General features: G+C 46.3%; 1 protein-coding gene across 3 annotated transcripts; it reads right to left on the minus strand.

The window, feature by feature from the left end:
* Positions 1–3,285: 3,285 nt before the first annotated feature.
* LOC123143602 (probable inactive purple acid phosphatase 1) lies at positions 3,286–7,463 on the minus strand. 3 transcript variants are annotated; one of them, XR_006470961.1, is made up of 7 exons: positions 6,929–7,455; positions 6,355–6,421; positions 6,148–6,268; positions 5,266–5,396; positions 4,970–5,061; positions 4,715–4,870; positions 3,286–3,716 (listed from the first exon to the last, which is right to left on the minus strand). XR_006470961.1 is itself a non-coding variant. In XM_044562543.1 (7 exons), the coding sequence occupies exons 1-5, from the start codon at positions 7,036–7,038 to the stop codon at positions 5,055–5,057; spliced, it is 429 nt and encodes a 142-aa protein (XP_044418478.1). In that variant the 5' UTR covers positions 7,039–7,462; the 3' UTR covers positions 3,286–3,716; positions 4,715–4,870; positions 4,970–5,054. The 3 variants fall into 3 exon arrangements, 2 of the variants coding, with proteins under 2 accessions (XP_044418478.1, XP_044418480.1); XM_044562543.1 differs by having other exon boundaries at positions 5,266–5,389; positions 6,929–7,462; XM_044562545.1 differs by having other exon boundaries at positions 4,715–5,061; positions 5,266–5,389; positions 6,929–7,463.
* Between the last annotated feature and the right edge of the window lie 7,470 nt (positions 7,464–14,933).

Raw genomic sequence — 14,933 nt, forward strand, 5'->3', positions numbered from 1 at the left:
TATGGAAACACTCGGACTCCGGGCATTACTCTGCGACCTCTGCTTACAGGGCACAATTTTTGGGTTTGGTCCTCTCTCCCATGGACCAAATGGTTTGGAAGCCTTGGGCCCCACCGAAGGTCAAGTTCTTTGCTTGGCTCGCGCTGCAAGATAGAATTTGGACCGCCAACAGACTGGCTAAGCGGGGTTGGCCAAATTGTGGCCCTTGCCCCTTGTGCAGGGGAGTGCAAGAATGTGGAACACATCTATTCTTCAGATGCCACTTCACGTTGAGGCTTTGGAATTAGGTTATTCAGAAATTTCTCATACACGACATGGACACGTCGGCATGGAGCTCCTTCGACTCAGTCAAGACATGGTGGGCGAGCACGAGCGCCATGGGCACCACCATCCGAAAAGCGAAGGCCTTGATCACCATGCTTGTGTCGTGGATCATTTGGAACGAGAGAAACGCAAGTGTTCCGGCATAAGAGCACCCATCCGCCAATTCTACTCAACACCATCGTCGACGAGGCAAACCTTTGGATCACCGATGGGGCAAAGAAGTTAGGGTCTTTTTTATTGCGAGAATAATTGTCATGTCGTATTCTGGGTGTGTGTTGTAACAAACCCTTCTCTTCTTATTTAATATATGAGGCAAATCTTTTGCCTCCGTTTCAAAAAAAATAGTACCTACACACTTGGGACAAGTTCATTTGTGTCATCTCATAGTAACACCCAATGGTTGCAAATCTGTTAGTAGCTTCGGAAGGATCCTACAAAGATAATGTACAGTATGTTGAGTTATTTCTTTTGGAATGCAGTCTGAAAGATGTGAGTTCATTATGACCAAACTGGCTCCAAATTTTCTTACAGAAGATAGCAGTCACCGTGCCATTGTATGCATTCAGTTTAACAATAAATGATGTATATGGAAACTGAATAGTTATGGAAGAGGTAAACAAATAGATCAAGTTTGGTGCACCATATTGTTAAATGTTTAGTATGGTATGTGGTAAAGGTTTACCCTTTGCCCTTAAAATCAGAAAAATTATTCACACCTTATTTCACTTGGTGTTTGCACCAAAATTGAATGCCTGCCACCATCGTCACGACAAAGGAGGAGTTAGTCCCCACGACATCCCCATCCAGGCTCTTTCTAAGCTTCAACTTAGTCTAATCATAACTTAACTTCGGTTTTCTTTATGTACATCAAATTACCATGTTTGGAAAAAATTAAGATAAGATGTAACCAAGAACTAATTTAAATAAAGATTGCATCATGTTCATATTAAGTAAAGAAGTAAAGGACTTATCTCAACCAAGTTTCTGAATCTGATGGTATGGTGTGGTCCTTTTTAAGATAGGGAGGGATAGGTAGAAAGGAAGATATGGGTTTGGAAGGGTTGTGAACTTCAGTTTAGGTTGGTTCATCCTTTCAGGTACCCATGTACAGTTGCCCTTGTATATTTATGAAAAGAAAATCTCGCTGTTACCCTTAGTTTTTGTTTCTTTGGATTTGCACATAAATCCTATGTACTATGGTTTATTTTTAAGCACCCTATTTGTGTACATTCAACTTACTATATTAGGGATCTTCTAATCCCTCTATGTGACATTCTCTGCTCTAGAAATCTTTTTGGATTAATGTACTATATTTGGACGAGTCAAGAGAAAGAGAAAACCGAAAAGTCATGATATCTTTGGGAAACAATATGTTGAGTACCCACAGTATTACATAGTTCCATTATGTGTTTTATCCTGACAGTAGTTTCAGGTAGCCCTGGCCATGGGCAGCCCGGCCCAAAAAAGCCCGACTTGGCCTAGCCCGACGCTGCTTTCGGACTGGGCCCGTCGTCTTCGCGATTTCCTGAAGGGGCCCGGCCCGAGGCCCGGTGGGCTTTTACGTGTGCAAGCTGAGCTTGGGCCCAAAAATCATGCCCGATGGCCGGGCCCGGGCCTGAGTTTTTCGCGTCGGGCTTGGCTAGGCCCGGCTTGAGGTATGGCCAAGTATAGTTTCAGGCATAGGTCACACGGAATACTATTTGTAATGAAGGGCAAGATTGCCTTATAGCGCTCAATGTTCCCTATTCTTATTCCATGCACCGTTGTTACTTTAGGGTCAAGTTTGCTGTGATTTGTGTCTGTCCATTAAGAGAAAGCAACTGTTTGATAGAAATTCAGAGGAAAACGAAATTTAGGTGTTTTATATGGTTCATGCTGATTGTCCAATTCTTTCTATTTTCATTTTCAAATGACAAAGTGCATTTTGTTTTGCAGCTTGCTGATAATTCTTACCAGACAAGTTGGATTCTCAGAAGATTACCATTAATATTTTGTCTCTATAAATCGAACCCTGGAGTATATTCAAAGTCCAAAAGGTATTGAGCAATTACAGTTGCAATTGCAACATCGTGCCTGCTGCAAGTCCTATTTCAATTTTTGATTATCCAGGAGCTTGCTCACGTGTTCGCTAAGAAGCTCTGACTGTTGTAGCTAGCATTTCTATAATACACATAATTAGATAAGAATATGAATGATTGTCCTTGCGATTCCCATGAGGGGCTATTCTATACGTACAAATAATCCATTTGCTTCCACTGATATTCCACATTAACATATATGCAAAGAAATATAAAAAGTTGGTGTTAAATGCTACCCCCTCCGTCCGGAAATACTTGTCGAAGAAATGCATAAAAATGGATGTATCTAGAACTAAAATACATCTGGATACATCCATTCCTCCGACGAGTATTTCCGGACGGAGGGAGTAGTTAAATGCTCGGTCCCATATATTATGCTTATTTTAGAAGAGAAAAAACAATAATGGTGATTGGTTTGAATAGCTTTAATTAATACCCTTAATTTTAGTTGGATGTACCATGCAAAATTATAAATTACTGCAATTGAATGTACTTTGTTTTCTTGATGTAAGATAAGAATAGCGTCTGCAACCAGCTCGACCTCTGTACCACCACCATGCCTTCTCTTCAAAATAAGAACAACACACACGTACGCACGGGTTCAACCACACGCCGCGCCTTCTGCATGCTAGTATCTCCTATACAGACAGTGTTTGCTTGATAATCTGAAACCACGCCTGAACATGTACGGCGTACAGGCAGTGTTTGGCTTGTCATTGGCCTGAGTTGCATTCAATAGTGGTGACTCTGCGGTGCTAGGTTTGTCTCCACCCATTCAAGTTGTTTTGTTCACCTTTTGTTAGCACATGCACATGGCAATTTATGAGCTCTTTGGTCGATGTTTTATGTGAAAGAAGCAAAGCGAAATCCATGACAGGCAATGGAAATGAATCTGGTCTCTTTCCATATAAGTGGAACTGTAGCACAGTACTCCTAACAACCTGCAACTTAGCTATTTTACGATGTACAGAAGTACTCCCTCCGTTCCGAATTACTTGTCGCACGTATGGATGTATCTAGATGTATTTTAGTTCTAGATACATCCATTTCAGCGACGAGTAATTTGGAACGGAGGGAGTACATCTTTAGATCGTGGACGGACTGACAGTTCCACCGATTCCTCTCCGGTCCTCAGCGTCCAGCACCCTCGCTTGAAGGAGTCGCAGGGGGAGATCAAGATGGGCAACGACGCCGGCGGCTCGCTAGAACAGAACCAGCCGGTGTGCGTGACAGGAGCAACCGTCTACGTCGGCTTGTGGCTCGTCCGCACACTGCTCCGACGAGGTCACCGTATCCACGGCGCGGCGAGGGACCCTAGTATAGAGATGTGCCACCTATTAGTTCTTCGCAGATTGATGATGAAAATCAATAAATGGTGGAAATGTGCAACACCTGATTACGACAAAATAAGAGAAAGCAATTTTGAGTTCTAATGACCATGTATCAGAAACCATAAGCAGGACAGCATACAAACTACAAACATTTTTTTTTGTTTGAGAAAAGATAGAAGAGTCCAACAAGCAACAACTATAAGAAAACTCTTGCCTTTCGATAAATTAAAAAGAAAAATGGGACCAGTAATATAGGTATGATGTCGAGATTATTAAGGTTGTTAAACAGTGGCTGGGCGCCATCTAGACGGTCACCTACCGCCAGTCCAGCGCATCTCTAAACCTTAATCAACATCAATAATATCATTGTGAATTTCATATTACGACTGGAGAAAGAAAATCGGGTGGAAAATACGGAGGTCTATGAACCAAGAAGAGTTCAAGACAAACCCCTAATCCAATCTACCACATTGTTTGCTCACTGTTATAGCTTGCAGCACTACACAAACAACAGGGGCGCAAGAAACATTTGGCAAATTAGTCTATACTGTTAACTATAAATGTTCTGAACTTTCTTACGAACATTTACATTTTACTGGACTATACAAGCCACAAAATAAGTATCGAGCATGCAACTTTCTTCCAAATTTAGAAAATTCTGTTGTGTGATATTAATTTCAGTTTACCAAACAAACCTCAATTGCATGCACACAGAATAAGTATGCACACCTGAATTGCATGCAACTTTCTTCCAAATTTTGAAAATTCTGTTGTGTGATATTAATTTCAGTTTACCAAACAATCCTGAATTGTATGCATACTTGAGTGAATTCAAAACTGAAAAAAAGTATCACTCAAAAAGCTTCATAAGCAAAGTCAGATAAAACAACAACCGAACGGAGTCATCAACCGATAGCATTCAAATAAAACAGTAAGTAGCTATAATCTAGCTCGATATAGCCTTCATAAAGCAATAATCACCTGATCAGCTGACCTAGTGGGGGATACAGTTGTACCAGCAACCAAACCAGAACCTGAAAGGATATCTTTAAGTGTGCCGCTAATTCCATGGAGGAGGGGTGTTTTAGCTGCCAATGCAGACCCACTTGCACATATTGACAGAACACAAATTACTCCCTTCAAGGATATATGATCCAGAGTTAGCAAATATGCGTAAATAATACAGTAGCAACAAAAAGTGAAATGGAAGCATATTAAGCTTGCAGCTTGTGCAACCTATCCATATTGCACAATTGATCCAGTTTCTTCGGAGATGAAGCAAACGCTTCTGCTATACGAGTCAGGCAAATGGAAGCATGTTCTAGCACCTGAAATCGGTCGATGCAGAACATCAGCATCTAAGAATAGATGGTATCATGGCATAATCAGGGTATCCAAATACAAACAACAAGCATATACTTTTGCATCATGGTAGTTCAGAAGATTTGCATCATAATCAGGGTATCCAAATACAAACAACAAGCCTATGGAAGTACAACATGGATGATGTTGGCATGGTACGAATTACTGACCACACATAGTGTCGTGACTGAACATGAGGGTGCCTTGCAGGAGAAAGGATTTGAATTTGCCCTTGTATGCCCCATTCAACAAACGGTGCAGCCTCCTTGGTACTATATCCACTTGTCCATGTCACTGTGAGCTAGCATCAAGTCATTTAATATCAAATCAAGATCCTGAGAATATGGTACGGTATAATTCACAGAAACGCTAGGCACATATTTCTTCAAGAAATTTTGATGACAGAAAACAGTTCTGAACATAAAACCTGCAACTACTACCCTTAATGAGAACTATCTGAAAGACATTAAATTCATGTTTCCGTCGCTCTGAAATTCCAGCTCCTTTGTGTTGGCCAGCCAATAGCTTTTGTTATAGAAATGGCCAAAGGAATAAGCTAGATTTCTCATTTATTTGTATTTGTGTTTCTTTTCCTCCATAGGTGACAATTTACAGTGTTAAGTTTATACCCATTCATTAATGAAATATTTAAGGAAACGATACTTGCTTCATCCCAGGATTTTCCTTGTGCCGGGTGTGGATACGCAGGAGCCTTCGGGTTTGTGAAAGTTATGCTTATTTGAATGTGTGATAAACTTTGGTTGTTATATTGTATATAAAAGATGCAAATAGCCATGTTAGAGCACTGATAAAAGATGAGAAGGCTAAAATAAATATTACTCCCATACTCTCAGTTGAAACGGCATTAACTGTCATGGTGTCAGAAAAACAACATTGACTATCAATCTACCATGCACAAATTCAGAGTGATTAATGTTCAACTCTTTCCCCTAAAAAATATGAAAGCTGTTCAATTTCAACTTTCAACACCCTGTAGTTCAGTGTAGTGAGTTGATCTCTTATATGAATAAATAACGAGCATTTGTACATACATTTGAGAGGCCTCCAGAAAATAGTGCGAATGATATCACTCGTCTGATTAATTATCTGAAGCCTCAAGGACCCTTTTCCGGTCTTTGCATAGTCAGCTGTCGTGTAGTTTGCATATTGGAACTGCCAAAAATGATACCTCATTATTCAGCATATGTTAAAATGTTCTGAGCTCATATGGAGGAAGGCTCGCGGAAAATAACACCGACCTTAATAGGAGTCGTGCATAAAAGAGGGGCCTCAACCCACTGGTTCTCTGATGGGCAAATGGAGTCACTGACAAATAAAAAAAAAGTAAATCAGAATAAGCTTCTGAATCATCATCTTTCTCTTACCAAGAGAAATATTTAAGATGTGCATCTTTACTGAAATCAGCAGGGGATAAGACCCAAATATAGTCTATCCTTGGATGGCTTGGGGTTGTAAATCCGATGGTCACCCACTCTTGATCCTGCCCCTATAACAGATATGGCCTTTTACTGTGTCGAGGTGAAAATCGTGTTGTCCAAGGGAGAGAGAAACGGATGCCCACCCCAGCCACCATTCCACAACCCTATCTTGCCGATCCCTCTCCCTCTCCCTCGTCTTCCGCCGCCACCATTCAATGCCGGCCTCCCCCACAGCCGCCGCCGCCACCCACGTCCTCCCCCACAACTGGCGCACCCACCCCTTCTCTTCTCTCCTCACCTTCTCCCCACCACCGGCGACCTCCTCCCCTGTCCCTCGGGCATCCAACACGAACCTAGCATTACCCAGACAGGGGGATGGGGAATGGGGACGCACCTTGCCGATTTCCATGGCATCCCGAGAAGAAGTTTCTCCTCGAGCACCTCGCTCCGTCGTGAATCCGTGGAGAAGCGGGGATCCTCAATGAGCTCCTCTCCCGACGGCATGACGAGGATCTACGACGGCGTCCTGGTCAACGCCGTCACCTCGCCGCCAACTCGTGCATGTCGCGCCCGCCCAGACCGCGCACCACCGCGCACCGGTTCTCCAGATTGCGCCCGGTCGCCGCGCCGACTTGGCTCTGCTCTGCCCGTGACGGCTGTCGTGTCCGCTCTCGTGATGCGCCGATCTGGTCCGCTGCCATCGGCCACTGCAGCTCCTCCATTGCGGGTCGCTTCTACCACGAGCACGTAGGCTACCGCTGCTCCTCCGGCGCCCGCATCGAGTCGCTGCTGCTCTCCTCGAGGCTCGAGCGGTTGCCTGTGTGTGCCCGTGCAAGCGAGGGAGAGAGGGAGGAGATGTGAGTGGGGAGGAAAAGTCGTTTCGTGCGGGGTGGGCAGCTACGTCTCCCATCGTCCACCAATCAGCCATTCAGCCTGTCCCTGCGCTCGCTCTCCAATCAACGACCAAAGTAAAATCGACGTGGCTAGCGCGAGCGGACGCTGCTTTACCCAAAAAGAGTTTGCCCGCTTTGTATAAAAAAACCAACCAAGACATCCAATGATAGGGGTTGGGCGAAAGCAGCACAGTCACGTTCAAAAGAAAAGAAAGAGAAAATGCAAGAGAAACAAACGCCGACAACGGCGGATCGACAAAGAAACGAAGAAGCCTCGTGACCGCTGCACCCACCGAAGATCGCCCACCAAGCTCCGAGCCTCCGAAGCACCGATACCAATCAACACCTCCAAGAAGGGACGCGACGAGGACGATACTGCTGCCAAGGGTTTCCCCCGGTACACGGTGAGGAGAGAGGAAGGGTAGCCCCGACGCCCTCCAGGAAGGTCTGGCGGCACCCACAAGCGCCACCGCGTCGTTGTCGGCCAAGCCAACAGAGATTTCTCCCGATCCCCACCTCCAACTCAGGCAATCCAGAGCTCACCACCAAACAGACCCTCACCCTACGCTAACCCGGACACGATGCTTCCAACGCTGCCTCACCACGGCACCGTGAAGCATGGTCTGCACAATGAAGAAGAGGAGCCGGGACTAGGGCAGCAGGGCCCCACCTCCACCGCCGAAGACAGTAGCTAGCCGGACGCAATGGCAGGAACACACCAGGCACGTGGCCGCACAGGCCCGCCCGGGATCTCCGAGGCCCGTAAAGTTCCCGCCTTCGCGCTGCAGCCGGCACGTCGTCGGCTCCGCCGCCCCTGTCCAAGCCGCTCCCCTTCCTCCCTGCACAGAAAGCCGGCAAGTGGAGGCACCACCACCACGCGCACCGCCGGCCACCACCACCAAGTCGTCGGACCGCCACCGGCCGAGCCGCACCACCGTCGCACGCCCACGACGGAGAGGAACCACCGCAGCCGCCAGCAGCCCGAAGCCGGACCCCAGCCGCCGCCCGCGGCCCGCGCTGCCTGCCGGGCGGATCCGGCCGCCTCGGCGAGGCGTGCACCACCGCGCAGCCGGCCACACAGCACCACGCGCCGCCGGAGGGCCGCACGCCGCCACGCCGCAGTGCCCCGCACCGCCGGAGGGCCGCGCACCGCCACGCCGCAGTGCCCCGCGCCCGCACTCGATGGAGGAACCCGTGTCACCCCCATCGCGCGGAGGAGGAAGAGCAGGCCCCGCCGGCGCCGGCGCCGGTCGGGCTTAGCCCGGCCGCGCCCCCTGGCGGCGGCGAGGAAGGAGGGAAGGAGGAGGGGAGACCGGCGGCAGAGGGATCTGGGCGCCCGCCCCGGCCGCCTCACGGGTGGCGGCGCGGGGGGAACGATGTGACAAGATTTGGATCGATCAGCGGACGCTCCTTTCCTGCATGTTAGGCCTTGTACAACGCAAGGTGCTTAGGGAGGTGCTTAGAGAAATAAACCGGGCTTTTTCTTAAGCACCGGTGCCTAGGTGTCTACCCTATAAAAATAGGCACTAGTGGTCAAGGAAAGCCCGGTTTATTTTTCTAAGCACCTCCCTAAGCATCTGCATTGTACAAGGTCTTAATGTGTTTGATTTTATTGTAGGTGCTCATGCAGCAAAGGGAGGAGATGCAGCCATGCTCAGGCGTTCAATTTCATAGGCCTGACTCAGGCAACTTTGCACAGGGAATAATCTTTAGGTTGAACTCTCAGGGCACCAACCAAACAAACCTCAGGCAGGTTACAGGCAAGGGCTATCGCCAGGCAATTGAGTTCAGGGTGGCAACCAAACAGCCTCTATAACTTCTTATACATAACATTTACAAAACGCGGGCACATGACTTACTATACAAGACTTACTATACAAATGTTAGAGTACAGTTTTTTGATCGATAGCCTGGGGTATGGCTAGATGGGTGACTCAATGGCCAATAGATGGGTCAGGCGTCCAGGCCTATGCACCATCGCTTCAGCCGGTGTCCACGTACAAATTTTACCGGTGTCCCACGTAATATATCAGCGATCACTTAAGGTAATCGGAGAACTTACCCGGTGTCCTGTGACATCAGGTGCGTCTAAGCGGGTTCACCCCTATGTCCTTAATAAGGCTAATAATTACGGCCACCGGTGTCACTCTATTTGTAAAGACACGTGTGTTCCTTTCTTTCCAAATCTCACATCCAACAAGTTGGATCAAAGATGAGAGAGTCTTTCTTTGATGTACAATGTTGATAATTCCTTGCCACCAAGCTTTAACCATGGGAAAGCTATGACAATTCGTCGTGTCTACTTGAAGATTCAACCATGAGAGCACCTCCTTCCAGACGGGAGTAGAAAACTGGCACTTTGAATAGGAGGTGGGTCGAAGATTCCTGCACTTGGCTACAACTAGGGCATTGATCGCAATTGGGTCATCCTCTACGCTGAAGTCTATCCGATATCCAAATCCTTTTTTGAGTAACCAACTGGGGGGGGGGGGGGGGGGGGGGGGGGGTAGGGCAAACCGTCCAGAGCATGTCCTGCAAGGGTGAACGGAGATGTCCATCGAATTGGGCCTTGTAAGCCGACGATGGTTGTAGGTCCCATCATTAGTGAGATTCCAGATGATAGAATCACGAACTCCAGGTTGTATGTTGACATTGGCTAGCTTTTCCGAGAGAGTCGTGAATTGTTGAATGTGAACAATGTGGGGTGGTAGTAGGGGTGGGGGTGTGGGGTTTTGGGTGACGAGGTGCATCATATAGTTTCCCTACGAGGGTGTAATAAACTTTAATTAGTCGAGAATGTGGAACGCGATACATGAAGTTCGGACTTCAAATATTATTTGTGGATTTTGGTCGAAGTAATCCATTGCAACTATGTATATAGTAGCTGGAAGACGGAACACACAATGATGATCATACAGATCATAGTATGGCACATTATACCTTGACACTAGGCTAATTCCTAAAAAGACCACAGAAGACAAAGTTATATAGTATAATGTTGCCAGACCACGAAAAATATTTTGAGTTGTTGACAATATCATGGAATAAATGGGAAGACATCTTTATTACCGAGTGTTAACGTTTTCAAGATGCCCGTATTTGCGTTTGTATATCAAAACATTTTATAGCATTATACATTGTGTGTAACCGTTGGATAACAATACCGGTGTAGAGGAGGCCGGGGTTGTGCAGGGGTGATAATGTAGATAACAATAAAGTTTTTGCGAATTTAATAGATAATATCACGTTTGAAGTTGAAGTTCGCTAACATGTGACCATCATCTTCGGGATCATATTGGAGGGAAAAGTTAGAATAAAAAATAAGATTAGTAAGCACATTCCATATACAACCCTACTCGCAAATGATGCTATATAACAGTAGAGGCCACCGGTGGAACGCTAACCAGATAGCATAGCATTAAAATAGGAAATTAACTGAGTTGACACTTGGTTAATTTGCATATTTATGGCATACTAATTTAAAGCCTTGTAAATAGATTGCAGTATATTTACTCGTTACCGAAATTCGTAACGTGATATGTTGTCGCACACATGTGCACTTTTGTTTTTGAAAAACATATCACAAAAATGGCAATCATTTAAAATGTATAATTTATTTCACAACCATATGTACATTTTCTTACCGGTGTATGTAACGTGTAAACATAATCCCAGTGTCCAAGGAAATGACATTATTACAGCACACACATATTACATAATCCCGTAGTTACTAGCTGTAATGTTCCGGTTTGAGCATTCCGTTCCGTTTTTCAAACTCCACTTCTTTTCATATAGCAATCCCTGATCAAAGAGAGAACAATATCCATTTCAAAACATTTCTAACATAATCCTTAGTTCAGATCGACGAAGTAATGTCACTCGAGTATTATCAACCTGACTGCAATCTTTTTCTGTCGGTAAGGATTGCACCAGAGCACCTTCTACTTCTAATAGGCCATGAACTATAGATAGAGAAGGATCATTCTGAGCGAGTACGTAAGAAGCGATCCACTTTTTTTCAGAAAGAAGTCCACATAATCCCCTAGGATTTCACAAACCGGCCAGTTTACCCCCTAAGGTTCAAAACCGGGTATCTAACCCCCTGTTCATTCCTAAACAAGGTGAATCACCCCCTAGGCCCGATCAGAGTGGTTTCATTGGCGGTTTTGTTGACGTAGCAAGGTGCAGCTCGTTTCTGATCTGCAGCCGGCCTCGTCCATCCTCCTCCAGACGCGAGAGCGGCGTCGTGCCACTCGTGGCGCTCACCGAGTCCCGTTCTTGTAATTGTGCGCATCTCGACGCCACCCTCCACCTCCACGTCTCCAGGTTTCCATGCACGCTCGGAAGGCATCCTCTCCATCAGGCGGACGACATTGTCGAACCTGCTGCTCCGGCCTGGCGCATGCCGCCAGGGTTCGAGGGATCCTTCTGGACGTCTACACCGTCGCGTCCATGGGGCGGTCGAGGTCGTGTACGACGGTGACAAGCAGGACATCGGGGCGGGAAGCAGCAAGGAGCAGGAGCGAGTCGCCGGCGAGGCGCACGTACTTGTGGATGTTGTCAAAAGGTCCAGACCGCGCATGAACGCAAGCTCAGCCAAGATAATACGCAAGTATACCTGCTGGATCGATTCCCTCCTGGACAAGCACGTACATACACACAAGTACGTGCCACCAAGTCTGAGACGGACATGATCACACAACCTAATCGTGTTTAGCTCTAATAACCAATCGTGAATGTCGAACAGCTGCCGGCGGCACGTGTGCCAGCTCGGTAGGCGACGGAGCAGTGTTGTCCAAGGAGGACGAAGTGGACGCTCGCCGGCAATAGGCTGCCGAGGCGACTACGGTACCACAGCGCACGAGAAACTCGGTCGCGATGAAAGGCGATTCATGAACCACAGGCTGAGCTTCCTCGTGGCCGGCCGCCGGCTGCTGGCTGGTGCTGCAGCCTACCAGTACCTCAATGAGGCAAGTGATTTGGGTACGATGACCTGAGCAACATGCGATGGGAGAAAGCTGGGGGGAAGGAACTGTATTGACGAGACGACGACCTCACAACCATAACCTTTCCACGTCACCAAACCGCCTGAAAAACCACTCTGATCGGTGCTAGGGGGTGATTCATCTGGTTTAGGAAAGTACATGGGATTATATACCCGGTTTTAGACCTTAGGGGGTGAACAGGCCGGTTTGTGAAATCCTAGGGGGTTAAGTGGACTTCTTTCCTTTTTTTCATCGGTCCAGGGGAAGACCAAAGATCTTGCGCGGCAGGTCCGCCAGAAAAACTCAAAAGAGAAAGAAGTCTCGTTAATCATCTCACACCAGTTGACAAGACAATACAATACATGCAGGAACCTCATGTCATGCGTATCGCAGACATCAGTTGCGTATGGACACAAGGGTAGTACTCATCACGACAGAACTGTTGAGATCAATGCGAGGAGAGAGAAGTGGCAGTCTGCGCATGCCAAAGTGAAACAGTGGCAGTGTCCATTTTCCTCAACGCCCATCCATATGGCTATAAGAACGCGTCTCGTGTGCTGCCAGTAGTATCCTGACGAAATCCCCTTCCACCCCTCCCCTCTCCAGGACAGGCGATTCCAAATGGGTCAACGACGAGTTCTTCATCGCTCGCACGAGGGGCCGCATGAAGCAGCTGTGAATGAGGTATGTTTTCCAAATACGAAACCGAGATGTTGTTGATACTTCTCTGGTTTTTTAAGTGGGCTAGCATATTAGATCTTGAATCCAGATGCTTTGTAGGCTTCCCCAACCCATCGTTCTCTCAAGCACACCCTAACCAACTGAAGCGGGAAACGATGATAAACCTCGATTCTTTGGCAGTTAGTCTACAATAACAAAACAAATCTATGGTACTGCCCAAGATTTTGTTGAATAAGCTATACATATCCGAAATGGTGTACATAGCTCGTACGAGTCACAAACTACCCATATCTGTCATCTTAGCTTGGTCAATTCATAATTACACGTAATGTATGGAGGTTAGAACTATTTAATATGGAGACAAACGGCACCATCTTACATCAAGTGATTATTTTGATCATACGTGAATGAAATCTATTCCATGCCCACTTATGTAGTCAGATTTAAAGTCTATTTTGATCCCGCAAATCCTGCTTGCCTTGTTTGTAATTTATATTGCGGTCAGGCTGGTTTTGCACCGTTGCACGCATGGCCCATAGAAGAATACCCTAGAAACGACCTTGCTATACGTACGATCAATTCCCGTCCAACATGTACGATTAGAGACAAATTGTAGATGATCCAGTTTGTGGGCCATAGCATTTGCAGTCTGGTTGTACAGCTATCCGACGAATATTAATCGTACGCATAGCAGTTTCGCCCTAGAAATTGCTAGCTGTAGCCTCTGCTTCGCCCTCACCCGCATACATATTGTCCTTGATTTCGAGGGGGGCGAACGGGGCGGCCGCCCCGGGCACCCGGTGCGAGAGGGGCCCCAAAATGCTGAACGTTATGTATTGTCCATGATTTTGTTTTTCCTTCTTCTACGATTTCCTTCCATAATCTGCGATGTACTTCCTTAATCCACCATTTCCTTCTTCTTTTTTTGCATTTCCTTCATTAATTACGATCCATAAAATAGGGGTACTATTTATTCCTATTTTCCTTCCTTATCATCAAAGGCGCGATTGGGAAACACATAGGAGTTATTGTATGCGATTAATTAGGGGTACTTAAGAATAAACATCTCGTGATTTCTTTCCTTAATCCATGAGATTACTAGTAGTGTACAACCATGTGCTGAGGGAACGGATCACCCCCTGCATGGTGATTGATATTCATCTCATGCATGCCACCGCCGCCTAGAGCAGGCCTAAGGTGGTGTTTGGTTCTCTAGTCCTAGGACTTTTTCTAGTCCCTAGGACTTTTTAAAAAAGACTCTCAAGGAGGTGTTTCTAAAAGACTTTTAGCCAAAAGTCCCAAAAAAGTCCCCCCATGATTGGTTTGCTAGGACTTTTTTTAGTTTCAACACAAAAAAGTTCCTGGAACCAAACACCCTCTAAGTTGGAGGAGTGCATGACCGCCGGAGATAATGACGCCGCTTCCTCCAATGAGACCACGCTAAATCTCCAAGATCATATACAAGTTACAAAGACCCAAAAAATGTAAAAGTTACAAAGAAGAGAAGGTATGTTTCTGATATTTATTTATACAGGTAGTCTATCCCCTATGAGATTTTACCAAGATGGTTGATCAAAATTTATAAATGATTGTCATCATTGTGATGCGGAGCATCCTTCCATCATCCCCATGGACTCTACATCAACACATCCAACCCCACAAGGACCTATGACTCGAGCACGTGCAAGAGCTCTTGAAACCGAGGTGACATCACTCCTCTCACAATTCCCTTTCGATTCACATGAGACATGGTTACTACCTCAATCGGAAACGCTATGCATACTCAAGTACCAAGGAGCTAGCCATGAAGAAGCTAGGAAGCAAGGAAAATCGGAAGCGG

This window comes from Triticum aestivum, chromosome 1B, assembly GCF_018294505.1.
Source record: "Triticum aestivum cultivar Chinese Spring chromosome 1B, IWGSC CS RefSeq v2.1, whole genome shotgun sequence".
Lineage (NCBI taxonomy): Eukaryota > Viridiplantae > Streptophyta > Magnoliopsida > Poales > Poaceae > Triticum > Triticum aestivum.

What these genes read in the sequence shown, in the direction of transcription:
- LOC123143602 (XM_044562545.1), bottom strand. Translation starts at nt 7,038, where the DNA reads ATGCCGTCGGGAGAGGAGCTCATTGAGGATCCCCGCTTCTCCACGGAT. An exon ending in ATGCCATGGAAATCGGCAAG is followed by an intron (nt 6,422 to 6,928) that starts GTGCGTCCCCAT and finishes TTTATTTGTCAG; the next exon opens with TGACTCCATTTGCCCATCAG. An exon ending in TTTCTGGAGGCCTCTCAAAT is followed by an intron (nt 5,390 to 6,147) that starts GTATGTACAAAT and finishes GCTAGCTCACAG; the next exon opens with TGACATGGACAAGTGGATAT.